This window comes from Myotis brandtii, unplaced genomic scaffold (genome assembly GCF_000412655.1).
Source record: "Myotis brandtii unplaced genomic scaffold, ASM41265v1 scaffold927, whole genome shotgun sequence".
Lineage (NCBI taxonomy): Eukaryota > Metazoa > Chordata > Mammalia > Chiroptera > Vespertilionidae > Myotis > Myotis brandtii.
In genome coordinates, this window is record NW_005371823.1 from 1,277,776 (window position 1) to 1,292,441 (window position 14,666).

Here is a 14,666-nt window from a genome sequence, read left to right on the forward strand (position 1 = left end):
TAGGGATTGGGCCTGCCCTCTGCCACCCGGGAGCAGGCCTAAGCCAGCAGGTCGTTATCTCCCGAGGGGTCCCAGACTGCAAGAGGGCACAGGCCGGGCTGGGGGACCCCCCTCCCCACCCCCCCACCTCCAGTGCACAAATTTTTGTGCACCGGGCCTCTAGTTACAATATATATGCCTAACTCTTCACAGTGCAGTTAGAATTAAAGTACTATTATGCTTTACCACCATATCAGACCCTTTTCCCACTTCCTTTTATGTTGTATTTGTCTTGTGTGTTATATGTACATACATTGCAATCCCATCAAACAATATTATATTTTTATGTCCAACTGTCAAACATCTTTTATTTTTTTAATATTTATTGTTGACAATATTATAGATGTCCCTCTTTTTTCTCCCCATTGCCCCCCCCCCCATCCAGCTCCAGCCCTGCCCCAGGCCTTCACCACCCTATTATCTATGTCCATAGGTAATGCATACATGCGTATAAGATCTTTGGTTAATCCAGTGGTTCTCAACCTTCCTAATACCATGACCCTTTAATACAGTTCCTCATGTTGTGGTAACCCCCAACCATAAAATTATTTTCGTTGCTACTTCATAACTGTAATTTTGCTACTGTAAACAATATGTAATTATATATGTGTTTTCCAATGGTCTTAGGCGACCCCTGTGAAAGGGTCGTTTGACCCCCAAAGGGGTCGCGACCCACAGGTTGAGAACTGCTGGATCTCTTCCCTCCCTCTCATCCCTCTTCCCTCTGAGAAGAGGGAACAGTCAGTCTGTTCCATTTCCATGCCTCTGATTCTATTGTATTCACCAGTTCATTCTCTTCATTAGATTTCTTATTCATTTATTTTGATTTTTAGATTCAATTGTTGATAGATATGTATTTATTGCCATCTTATTGTTCATATTATTTATCTTTTTCTTCTTCTTCTTCTTAAAGAATAGCATTCACCATTTCATGTAATACTGGTTTAGTGGTGATGAACTCCTTTAGCTTTTTCTTATCTGTGAAGCTCTTTACCTGACCTTCAATTCTAAATGATAGCTTTTCTGGGTAGAGTAATCTTGGTTGTAGATCCTTACTAGTCACCACTTTGAATATTTTTTGCCATTCCCTTCTGGTCTGCAAAGTTTCTGTTGAGAAATCCTCTGACAGTCACATAGGCGGTCCCTTGTAGGTAACAACTGCTTTCTCTTGATGCTTTTAAGATTCTTTCTTTGTCTTTAACCCTTGGCATTTTAATTATGATGTGTCTTTGTGTGGGCCTCTTTAGGTTTCTTTTGTTTGGGACTCTCTTCACTTCCTGGACTTGTAAGTCTATTTTATTCACCAGGTAGGGGAAGTTTTCTTTCGTTATTTATTCAGATAGATTTTAAATATATTGCTCTCTCTCTTCTCCTTCTGGCATCCCCATAATGTGATGTTGGTATGCTTGAAGTTGTCCCAGAGGCTCCTTATAATATCTTCATATTTTTGGATTCTTTTTTCTTTTTGCTTTTCCGATTGGGTGTTTTTTGCTTCCTCATATTTCAAATCATTGATTTGATTCTCAGACTCCTCTACTCTACTATTGAATCCCTGTAAATTATTCTTTATTTCAGTTGGTGTGTGCTTAGTTTCTGACTGGTCCTTTTTCATGTCTTTGACATTCTCACTAAGATCCTTGAAAGTCTCACTAAGTCCCTTGAAGCTCTCGTTAAGACACTTGAGTGACCTTATAACCATAGTTTTGAACTCTGTATCCAGTAGTTTGCTTTCTTCCATTTCTTTCATTTGTGACATGTTTATTTGTCTTCACATTTTGGCTGCTTCCCTGTGTTTGTTTCTATGTATTGGGTAGAGCTGCTATGTCTCCTGGAGTTGGTAGAATGGCCTTGTGTAGTAGGTGTCCTATAGAGCCCAGTGCTCAACCTCCCCAGTCACCTGAGCTGGGCACTCTAGGTGCACCCCTGTGTGGGCTTTCTGCATAGTCTTGTTGTAGTTGAGACTTGATTTCTGTTGGTGTCAGTGGGAGGAATTGACCTCCAGGCCAATTGGCTGTGAGGACCAGCTGCAACTACAGTGTTAGAGCTGCTGTGCAGGAGACACTCCTATGGAGCAGGACTTGCTTCAGTGGGGCTTTTGTGCTCACTGAGTCTGCCCCTTGAGTGTGTCACTTGTGGATGTGTAGAGCTATAATCTGGTATGGTCTGAAGCTATTCACCAGGTGCACTGGCTCTAGAGTCTACAGGGAGATACAAAGTCAGCCACTGCCTGGGCCACCTGGCAGGAGCTACAGATAGGTCTGCAGATGCCTCCTATTTATATCTAGTTTGGATGTACCCATCTGTGAAGCAAGGCAGGCTGGTGCTGGTGCTGGATCTTGGGCCTTTTATTGATATGTTTGGGGCATGCTGACACCAGCTGCAGCTTATTTGAGATATTTTAAGAAAGTCTGAAGCCTGACCCAGGACAGATCATGTGGAAAAGCTGCTGCAAACTGCTTGGTGGGGCTGCAAATTGGGTTGGGTGAGGTCTCAGGGAATCACCAGGAAGAAGCAAACAGTGTGCTCCAGGTAGATGGGGACTCAGATATGGCTGCCAGTCAGCCCTGTGACAGGGAAGGTCTCAGCATAGGAACAATGACCCCTGCAAGCATCTCTGTCTGGTAGAAAGTCTTCCCTGAGTTCCTGCCCTGATGCCAGACAATCCATTTCCTCCCCTTATGTGTCTGGGACCCCATCGCCTTTTGGCATTGGACCTCAGTGGAAGCAAGTCCTGGTAAGTTTGTGCCTGGTCCTTTAAGAGGGACACCTGGGTCTCCGGCAGCCTCTGTGTCCCTCAGCCACAATCCCTGCTGGTTTGTTCAGCCCAATGTTATGGGGACTTCTCTTCCCAGTTCTGGGACCCTGGGTGGAGTGTCTGGTGTGGGGCTGGGACCCGTTGCTCCTAGTGGCGGCCTCTGCAGAGACAATCTCCCTCTGGATTACAAAAGCTCCCACATTCCAGCCCATTCTGTGCCTCTCATTCTCCTACCAGTCTCAGTGTACTTTATTCTTTACTTCTCTAGTTGTAGGACTTCCATTCAGCCAGCTTTCAGGAGGTTCTGGATGAAGATTGTTTTGTATTTTAGTTGTAATTTTGATGTGATTGTGGGAGGCAGTGAGTATCTGCATTTACTTATGCCACCATCTTGGTTCTCCTCCCCAAACATCTTTTCAAAAACTCAAGAAAGGAGTAATATTATATTACATAGATATTTATCATTTCCTTTGCTTTTCCTTCATTCTTGATGTTACAAGTTTCTTCCTGTAACATTTTCATTGTCTGATAGCTTACTTTAGAAATTTGTTTAGAGCAAGTTTGCTTACAACTAATTTTCTTTTCCTCTATTTGAGAATGCTTTTATTTCACCTTTATTATTGAAGAATATTTTTATTTGATATAAAATTCTGGGATAACAGGTTTTTTCTTTCAGTACTTTAAAAATATTGTTCCACTTCTTTTTCCGAGAGTACTCTGAGCCCATCTGGCACTTCTGGTTGATCAGATGTCTGCATTTTTTTTAACCTTCATTTTATCACTCTTCTTCGAGAAGTTTCAATTATAAAACTCTTCCTCATTTCACTCTTCCTCCACTTAAAATATACCTTTGTATAGCTTTTTACTCTTTAGAACCAGTTAGAAAAGATCTGAGAAAAATCATTCACTGAATATATTAATGGTTAATAAATTATTATTGTGTTTCCCTTCCCAAGGAGATTTCCTTTAAGCATGGAAGCCTTAAATGAAGAAATGAAGTGCTGTACTACAGAATTCTAAGCTCCATGCTTGTGTGTAAAGATGTTAGCCACAGAGATATTCCTGGGATACCTCAAATTACAGGAGGGAGCAGCCACCTTTACTGATTATGTGATGTTTAGCCACTTCGATGGTGAAGACATTTGAAAATCCATATAGGGCTAGCATTGGCTTTCAGATTTTTGCTTTTTCTTTATTCCATTTGGCCTTAAGTGGGCAAGAAGTATGAGAGAAAAAAAATAAACTTGATTAAAACTCCCGAATCACTTATTTAAATTTTAAACTTTAAATTTTTCACTTTTAGTTCTTTTGACAAAATATGAATTGTGTTTAGAAGAGAATCCAAATTTGTGGCTGAGTACCTTTCCCCCATTCTACATTAATAGATAATGTCAAATCTTAGAAGGTGCTTTTTGGAGAGTAAAAAGGCTTGACTTATTTTTGCAAAGTGATATTCCAAACACAGGTTATTAAAATGCCTCTGTTTTCTAAGGATCTCAAAGTCTTCTTACCTCAGGATTTCTGGGAGATACATTAGTTCTATTTTATAGAAGAACATAAACTGAAGCCTAGTGAAGTTGAAAGACCTTCTCTAAGGCATATAGTGAGTTCCCATGTGGGGAGAAGGAACTTTTTTCTTGGGGCTAAAGTTAGAGCACTCTCCCATCTCTCAGCTGTAGAGAAGCTCTGCTGGTCCAAGGAGGGGTGGGAGTGGGGAAGCGATTCAGCCAGCCTCCTGGCTGATCCCTGGATTGGTTGAGGTCAGCCAGAGAGGAAGGCTAAGTCATGGGGATGCTTTGATTTATGTTGGTGTGTGATCTATCCACTCTGTTAGACAAGCTACTTTCTTCCCCTGTTCCTCAGGCAGTCTCACTGCTGGAGATGACGGTCAGCTGCTCTCTCTGCGTAGCCACCATCACATGCCCCAGCATTGGAGCCTGGGAAGCCTGACCACAGACCAGCATCTCTGAGGCATGAATAATTAGGCAGGCATAATGGAAGGCACTCACTGCTCCCTCCAATTGCGTAAGCCCATTACTGAACTCTGCTACATCAGCTTCTATCTTCCACGGGGGGAAGTCCGAGGATTTTCATACAAGGGCACCGTCACTCTAGACAGATCCAATAAGGCATTTCAGAACTGCTACCAAGTCAGGGAGGGGTCGGACGTCATCAGCCTCAGTCTGCAGCCGGATGAACATCCAGGGGACATATTTTTCAAGCAGACTCCCACGAAGGACATCCTAACTGAGCTGTACAAACTCACGGCAGAGAGGGAGAGACTGCTGGCCAATCTCCTAAGCTCAGACCACATCCTGGGGATCACGATGGGGAACCAGGAGGGGAAGCTGCTGGAACTGTCCGTGAGTCTGGCCCCCGAGGACGACTGTTTCCAGAGTGCTGGCGACTTGCAGGGAGAGCCCCTCGTGGGCTGTCTCAATAAGAGGAGCACCCAGAGGAGCAAAAAGCCCCGGAGGTTTGGGGGAGGGAGAGAGAGCGTGGAGGCGCTTCCGCAGAAGAGGACAAGAAGAAAAGGGCATGCGGGCCAGGAATCAGCTCCTCAGATGGGGAGGGACCATGTCTGTTCCAGCAACTCCCTTCCTCTTTCTCGAGAGAGGCCTGATCCTGGGCTTCTAGAAGAGAGAGGCAACTTGATTCCACATAGGGCTCGTTCCTCTTCCCTGCAGAGGATAGAAAGCTGCCCCCTGGAGATCGCCAGGATGCTGGACCCTGACCCTGGCTTTGGGAGCTTCGGGCTCACTTCTGAGGATGCTGAGCTTGGAAGAGGAGGATCACGCCCTGACTGCAGCTCCACGGAGCCAGGGGACGGTGGTGCTGGGGGGCTACTGAGGGCGCCCCCTGACTGCAGCTCCACGGAGCCAGGGGACGAGCCAGGGGACGGTGGTGCTGGGGGGCTACTGAGGGCGCCTCACAGGCTGGCACATCAGCAGACAGGTTTCTCTGGAAGTCACAAGCACCCCGAGAAGCATCCACCCACAGAGAGGGGCCGGAGGGAGAAGTGTGCTGAGCGGACTCACAGGAAGAAACCTGTTTCCAAAGTGGTGGCCCGAGTCCAGGACCTGTCTGCTCAGGTGCAGAGAGTAGTTCAAATGCATCCTGAGGGCGAAGGAGGGCTTGCTGTTTACCCAGCAGCCCAAGCTGAGTTCATTCCCAGCGCAGACTTGCTCACCCTCCCAGCAGCCAAGGCTGGGGCTCCTGGTTCCAAGCGGCAGGGCAAGGAGCAGCGCGGGGACGGGTCATGGCAGTCATCGGCCAGGGAATGTCCTCCAGCCAGCACCGAGGGGGCTGTGAACAAGGTCCTCCTGAAGGTGATAGAGAGTGAAAAGTTAGTTGAAGCCACTGAGGGGAAGAGGCTGGGCTTCCCCCTCAGCAGGACGGCCCCCCGCACCCTCCCAGACACCGGAAGCAAGAGGAGAGCTGGTCTGTCTCTGAGCGGCCACAAGACCTTGTTTCTGGATCTGCCCCGCAGTGCTGGCCCCGACTCCTCACAGGGCGGAGGTGGTGAGAGGCCGCCCCCACCAGCTCCGGGCATGGTATTTAATAATTCATCCTCTCAGTCTGGCACACACACACGGATGTCACCTGTTCCCTCGCCTCTATCTCCAAGGCTCCCCAGCCCTCCACAGCATCACAGGCTCCTCCGGCTGCCTGGCGAGAGGGAAGCCGCTCTTGATGACTCTCCTGGTAGAAAGAGTGGCACCTTCTCTGGGTCCACCTCTGCTGACACCTTGGAGCCATCATCCTCTGCGAAGGTCACGGAGACCAAAGGAGCCAGCTCGGCCTTCCTCAGAGCGGACCAACCTCGGTTGGTGCCTGGGGAGCCTTTGGAAAAGATCTTGGGGCCCGGGAGGATCACAGCTCAGCCTCTGCACCAGTCACCTCCAGGTTAGTCCCTGTTTAAGATGCTTTACATCGTTTTTTGGGGGGGTGATTCACAAACTGCTTGTGCTATTCAGGGACAGGTTAGTGAACAATGAACCAACATTCCTGGGCCTGTTAGTCAATTCTCCTTGTAGCAAGAAAACTGGGAGTGGTATAGGGAAGTGTTGAGATTGTGAGGATGGTGTTTACTTATGGAGTCAGGGTTGTAGTTGCTTCCAGAAGCAATACTTTGTAAATGTCTTTGTTTTATTTTATTTTGGTGGGCGTACGCTAAGGCTGCCTCCATGGTTGCTTACCACAAGACTCTCAAAGGAACAGGAGCAAACAAGCAGGGAGAAGTAGCAACTGGTTGCTGCCTTTGATGCAAACCCCGGGTAATTGGCCCCTTGGCCTGAATTTTGCTGGCGGTACTGCTGAGTAGCTTGAATTTGTGGGGATTCTCCGAGTAGAAGAGCAAAAGCGCACTGTGTCTGTTGTTAGAGGTTTTTGTTGTTTGTTTTTCTTTTTAGTAATCACCTTTGTAACATCATTATTTTATGACAAACACTTTTTTTTTACCAGAAGAGTGATAAATTCAGTTTAATTTGAAGAGACTTAGTTCAGATTTTTTTTTTAATTTTTCTGTTTTTTTTAATTTCCTAAAGGAGCACAAAGCAATGTTTGCTCCGAAGTTATAACTTATTTATGGGTTCCTACCACTCCTGGTGCAACATCATTTCTTATGCAAAAGGTGCTACAGAGACAATCTGGCTCATGTGCTTAATGTGATTTAAAATTTTACATGAACACAATTTGGGGCTTCTGTAAGTGGGTCCAGTAAGACCACAGACGGCAGGGTGTAGGAAGTGCCACTCCTGTACTCATGACATTTTCCAGGCCAGCGTGGCCAGATGCACAGGGTCTTGTGTGCCATCGTGCGAGTAACAGGTTCTCTTTCAGCGGTGCTTTAGCAGCATATGGTCGATGCTTTGTCTAGGGAATAGTTTGTAACATGATATATGGTCTCTCACAGGTTAGAGCAAATATCATGGCAATTTTTTGAGATAAAAATATCTATGTAGGAAAGAAAAACTGCAAAAGCTTTCTGACTATTTTGAATTCTTGACATTTTTATAAATGTTTCTAAATCATTGGTCCAGGGGCTGGCTCTTAAAACAATGTGGTAAATGGTTTCATCGTGTGTTTGCAATATATTGATCTTAGTTTGATAACACTTGCTCCTTTCATAATATAACCAATCTGTGTCATCAAGAAAGCCATAGAATTGTAGATTTTATAAGCATGTATCCTGAAACCCTAGTGATGAAAATTCTTTCTCCTTATGCATACTGTGAAATACTTGGAACAGAAGCTCTCTACAACTATTAGGTGAGAGAGCCTTGGAGATGTGAGTGCAGAATGGCTAGCTTCACTCTGAAGGTTCTTTTTAGAAATCACCAAATTCTAGGATTCTGTGTGCTCCTCATCCAGAAAGTGTAAATACATTGAGCATCCATAAACCTCTCCCCCTGACTTAGGATTATCTTTTTATTTTGTTGTTCTTTTCTATAGTAAAGATATTACAAAAGCTCTGCCGTACATGGGTCAAGGTGGGCACCCAGAGGACATTCAGCTTCTGGGTGACTGACCATGAGCCCACCGAGGGGCAAGTTCAACAGATGATCACTTCCTTCCTTGGCTTCTCCATACAATCGCTCAGAACCATTCCCTTTACTTTGGTCCCAGGTCTTCCATTGGGATCTTGAGCCAGTCATTAGAATCACAGCGATTCCTTGGCAGGGACACCCCCGGTGCTTCCAACTTTATGAAAGGAATTGGAAAGGGAAAGGAGAATAGGGGTTCAGAGGGACCCTTTTTTTCTGGCCTGGATAACTTCCCTTTTGCTGGGACCTTCCCCAGAACATCCAAATTTTAGCTCTTATCTTGGCCCTCCTTTGAAAACCATTAAGGGAGAGAGTTCTCTAGATAATATCTTTGATGTTTATCCCATGTTCTTATCCCCTTCCCTTCCTTTAATTCCCCTTTTCTGCAGCCTTGAGTCCTCTTCATATTCTGGATCCATCAGTGACTTCCTGCAGCTGGTGGGTCCAGACAGGGGGACTTTTCTGCTTCCAGCTGCCTTTTTAACTTTATCTTTCCTCCCACCTCATCCCAGCAGAGGCCTCAGGCAGTCCCCACAGCCCAGAGGAGGGGTCTGTAACTCATTTACTGTCCCTGCACAGTGCGCCTTTATCTGCGTCCACCTCCCCCCTCTCTCCCATGTCAGCTATTACCAGGTTGAGTTTATGGTCTGTGGACATGTATTTCCTGTGGAACTAACATGTAGGTATTTTATTGAAGTGATGTGATTAGCATTATTGAAAGCTCCCATTAACTGCTTTAGTAGGAGATTACGGCTGGCAAAAGTAATCAGACCCATTTCCAGTTGGAAGATTCTTAAGTGTTATGGACAAGTAGTAATTCCCAGGAAAGAGTGAAATCCGCTTCTCCTTCTCACAGGACCAAGCCATTAAAGCCAACATCACCATCCACAGAGGAGATAGCACAGAGGTATCACAGAGCCTATTGGTCCACATCCTGCTAGCTTTGTAATTTTCCTAACTCTCCATTCCAAGGGGTACACGCAGGAATTTCTTGACTGGTGGTGATATGATCAAATAGAGAATATACTAACAATGAATAGTGGCCAGATTTCTCTTCTCATCCTCCTCCTTTCTCCCTCTCCCCCACCTTGGAATTGGTTTTATAGTCTTTTATTTTGGGATGGAAACTGCTGTAGAATGTTGCCAAGCCTTTGTAGAATGTGGTATTTTCTCAAACCTTGAGGGACTCTAGCTGTGCAAGCCTGCATAGCAGCAGCTTTGGGGCTGAATTCCTTTCTGTTTCGGTGGTTTCTTTTACCTTTGATCTTCAGTAGACCCGTTTAAAGCCAGCAGAATCACATGGAACTTGGCTCCCCATCCGCAGTGCTTCAGTGGGCTCCTCAGACATCTCGTGATCTTTTCCTTTGATTGAAATCGCCGGGGTGGTGATGGAAGCACATGCCCCAGGCATAGTTCTTCTTGATATTGTGACTCACTTGTCCAATTCTTGTGCCCATGAAAAGATGTAGTTAAGTCAACTGATTGAGGGTTGAGAGGCATATATGTAATAGATTTTATTATATCTAATGCTACTGTCAAACCTTTGATTCTTCTCTGCATATATATTATAGGGGAGTAGAAGTAATATTGAGGTGTGATGCAATGCCAATAAAATTTTAAAGAAGCTTTACAATATTAATGGACAGATGTTAAGATTACTACAGAAAGTATATAGAAAGATTATTGCAGAAAACATATAGAAAATTATCTGTAATTAATGCTAAGAAAGAAAATAACATTCAAAAATTGCATATACCATCTTACACCCATATAAAACAAATCAAGAATTAAATTGACAGGAAATACATTGCTATATATATTTTAAGAAAGTAAGTGAAGTTACTTAAGTAATTGAAACTATATGTAACTTTGACCTAGCAACCCTACTTTTAGGAATTTAGCTTACATAAATAGATGCACTAATAAGAATGTGTGCATAAGGGCATTTATTGCAGCATTGTTTGTAGTACCAGAGACAGCTGAAAATTTTTTGAATTTTCATCAGTAGAGAAATGGTTAGATAAATTACAGTATATTTATACCCTGTAATATTATGAGGCTATTCAAGGTAGTGAACTAGATCTACACCTAGTAAGTTGCAAAGTAACAGGTTCTCAGTTTTTGTAGAGAGTGTATCACCTTCTCCATGTATGAGTATATATTTTGGTATGGGTTTGAATATCATGGAGACAGGTATAGAGAAGACTGGCCAGGCTGTTCAATGCTGTATTTAGGGCCAAGGCAGGGAGAAGGTGGGGACTGAGGTGAAGGCTCCAGAAGCACTGGGGAAGAGCACTCACTTTTTTCTTTATTTATATTTACATTGTTGCACAGTTTGTGGTGAATGTGTCACCTGTGATTTTTTTAAAGAGTGATTTGTAACTACGTTTTTTATTTTTTGGTTTTGGTTAATCCTCACCAGAGGATTTTTTTTTTCATTGATTTTTAGAGAGAGTGGAGGGGAGGAGTGGAGGGGGGTGAGAAAGAGAAACATCATTGTGAGAGACACATGGATTGGTTGCCTCTTGCATGCGCCCCAACTGGGGCCAGGGATCAAACCTGAAACCCAGATACATGCCCTTGACTGGGAATCAACCTGTGACCCTTGGGTGCGTGAGCTGACACTCTAACCACTGAGCCAAACTTACTTTTTAAAGAAAAAAGATACTCCTAAAGTGATGTGCATGGATGGTAGGATTATAGCTAAACCACACTTTTCTGTATTTTACCCATGTCCTTTAATGAGGCAAAAGTTCAGCATTGATACACAGCATTGTTACGAAGAGAAATTCAGGTTGCCGGAGCCCTGTGAAAGCAATGCCCATAAAGGACTTGTCAGGGAGGTAGGACTGGATGAGGACAGATCATTATCCAGAAACCAAGAGAAGAAGGCAGTTCAGAAAGGCTCCTGGGTTAGACAGGGTCCTGACAGGTGACTGACATCCCCAGGCCTGAAGGAACAAGGGAAGCAGGGGTCACTGGAACCTGACAGGGGAGCTTAATCAGGAGGACCATGTGGCGGGAACAGTGGCCTGCGGTAGAGGCACCTGGCAGAGAAGAAGTTGTGGGAATAAATATCCTGGCCTCATTTTCCTTTGATCTTCTGCCTAGAAAACTCCTCTAACTGAACCAACCATAAGGCAAAGTGTAAGGGAGTTGGTAGATGCGATCTGAAAGGTCAGCATTTGGAGCCAAGAGCATGTGCAGAAGGGCGGAGAGTGGATCTGGAGGGCAAGAGTGAGACACGATGATGCAGATAGACTGCGTCACGAGGACCAAAAAGTGTAGACAGATGGAATGGTATTGTAAATGACCAACGAGGTAAAGAAGGATGTGTATATGTGTAGTATATGTTTTGTTATAGAACACTGGTTATCTTGATAATAAATAATTATTACACTGTTTCATTTCTTTGCTGTTTGAACTTTCTATCTCTCAGTTTAATTAGGTCAATTGTCTTATTGTTTAAAGTTCAAATATAGAGGAAGTGAAAGAATTGGAAGATCTTGTGATGCAGGTTTCAGTCTGTGAATTCAGAAAGATTTATCTGGTTTTTTTAAATGCATAGCTCTTATATTTACCAGTTATTGACAACACATTGTGCTTGGTTGCTTTTTATGCAAAGCACAAAAATAATTTAAAAATGTCTTCCCCAATTATGCAAATTAAGAGTAACTAATTTGCATACGGAATATTTAAATAGATTTTCTACCAATGAACAATTTATATTTTGTGGTCAGATTCTATATAAAATAAAGTGCTTCTCTTGTTAAGATTTTGTTTTTAAAGGCCAGAACCATGACCAAGATCTGATGTTTTAAAATCCCAAAGCAGCTTTATGTAAATGAATTTTTTCCCAGGTCAATATCCAGTTGTGCCTTAAGGATAACACCTTCTATTGAATTGTTTTTTATTTGTCACTTTTCTATTCTTGGATTCAGAGTATAAGATTTAAAGCAAGGGTGGCAGTCTGGGTCCTAAACCAAATACATTCATCTAAAGTAATTCTGAAGAAATATAGAAATGGCAGAATTAACACTGTGATTAAAAGTAATAGCAACTGAAAAATCTAAAAGACCATTTTAAAAAAAAGAAAGATAAGACCATTTTTAAAATAAAAAGAGATTATAATTTGAAGATTTATTGCATATGTACAGGGTGAGGCAAAAGTAGGTTTACAGTTGTGAGTACACGAAACACAGTTTATTCTCATATTATTATTTATTAACAATTATATTATTTTCCATAGGAACAACTATAAACCTACTTTTGCCCCATCCTGTATTTTCACATGACAACTATTCTGCCTCATAGCATCATTTCTTGGGGGCATTAGAAAAGACAAACTTTAAAGCTTATAATTGACCTAGAGGCCCGGTGCACGAAATTCGTGCACTGGGGTTGGTGGGGGACCCTCAGCCCAACCTGCCCCCTCTCACAATCTGGGAGCCCTCAGGAGATTTTCTACTGACGGCCTTAGGGCCTAAGCTGCAGTCTGGCCGGGGAGGCTCTGAGCAGGCGCCGTGTGTGTGTGTGTGTGTGTGTGTGTGTGTGTGTGTGTGTGTGTGTGTTTGTCTGCTGGGGACCTGTCCCCAGCCGTGCTGCGGAGGCTCGGAGCAGGTGTCCTGTGTGTGTGTGTGTGTGTGTGTGTGTGTGTGTGTGTTTGTCTGCTGGGGACCTGTCCCCAGCCGTGCTGCGGAGGCTCGGAGCAGGTGTCCTGTGTGTGTGTGTGTGTGTGTGTGTGTGTGTGTGTGTTTGTCTGCTGGGGACCTGTCCCCAGCCGGGCTGCGGGGCCTGGCAGAGAGGAAGTTGTGGGAATAAATATCCTGGCCTCACTTTCCTTTGATCTTCTGCCTAGAAAACTCCTCTAACCAACCATAAGGCAAAGTGTAAGGGAGTTGGTAGATGCGATCTGAAAGGTCAGCATTTGGAGCCAAGAGCATGTGCAGAAGGGCGGAGAGTGGATCTGGAGGGCAAGAGTGAGACACGATGATGCAGATAGACTGCGCCCTGAGTACCAAAAAGTGTAGACAGATGGAATGGTATTGTAAATGACCAATGAGGTAAAGAAGGATGTGTGTATGTGTAGTATATGTTTTGTTATAGAACACTGGTTATCTTGATAATAAATAATTATTACACTGTTTCATTTCTTTGCTGTTTGAACTTTCTATCTCTCAGTTTAATTAGGTCAATTGTCTTATTGTTTAAAGTTCAAATATAGAGGAAGTGAAAGAATTGGAAGATCTTGTGATGCAGGTTTCAGTCTGTGAATTCAGAAAGATTTATCTGGTTTTTTTAAATGCATAGCTCTTATGTTTACCAGTGATTGACAACACATTGTGCTTGGTTGCTTTTTATGCAAAGCACAAAAATAATTTAAAAATGTCTTCCCCGATTATGCAAATTAAGAGTAACTAATTTGCATATGGAATATTTAAATAGATTTTCTACCAATGAACAATTTATATTTTGTGGTCAGATTCTATATAAAATAAAGTGCTTCTCTTGTTAAGATTTTGTTTTTAAAGGCCAGAACCATGACCAAGATCTGATGTTTTAAAATCCCAAAACAGCTTTATGTAAATGAATTTTTTCCCAGGTCAATATCCAGTTGTGCCTTAAGGATAACACCTTCTATTGAATTGTTTTTTATTTGTCCCTTTTCTATTCTTGGATTCAGAGTATAAGATTTAAAGCAAGGGTGGCAATCTGGGTCCTAAGCCAAAAACATTCATCTAAAGTAATTCTGAGGAAATATAAAAATGGCAGAATTAACACTGTGATTAAAAGTAATAGCCACTGAAAAATCTAAAAGACCATTTAAAAAAAAAAGAGAGATAAGACCATTTTTAAAATAAAAAGAGATTATAATTTGAAGATTTATTGCATATGTACAGGGTGGGGCAAAAGTAGGTTTACAGTTGTGAGTACACGAAACACAGTTTATTCTCATATTATTATTTATTAACAATTATATTATTTTCCATAGGAACAACTATAAACCTACTTTTGCCCCATCCTGTATTTTCACATGACAACTATTCTGCCTCATAGCATCATTTCTTGGGGGCATTAGAAAAGACAAACTTTAAAGCTTATAATTGACCTAGAGGCCCGGTGCACGAAATTCGTGCACTGGGGTTGGTGGGGGACCCTCAGCCCAACCTGCCCCCTCTCACAATCTGGGAGCCCTCAGGAGATTTTCTACTGACGGCCTTAGGGCCTAAGCTGCAGTCTGGCCGGGGAGGCTCTGAGCAGGCGCCGTGTGTGTGTGTGTGTGTGTGTGTGTGTGTGTGTGTGTGTGTGTGTGTGTGTGTGCGGGG

At 43.4% G+C, this 14,666-nt stretch overlaps 1 protein-coding gene across 1 annotated transcript in view; it reads left to right on the forward strand.

Moving 5' to 3' along the window:
- The window catches only part of FMN1 (formin 1), a 432,998-nt gene that overhangs the window by 36,983 nt on the left and 381,349 nt on the right, over positions 1–14,666 (forward strand). The window contains exons 3-4 of the mRNA XM_005885758.2: positions 4,658–5,623; positions 5,690–6,700. Of these exons, the coding sequence (XP_005885820.1) occupies positions 4,789–5,623; positions 5,690–6,700 (1,846 nt within the window). The 5' untranslated portion in view covers positions 4,658–4,788. The remainder of the gene's footprint in view (positions 1–4,657; positions 5,624–5,689; positions 6,701–14,666) is intronic.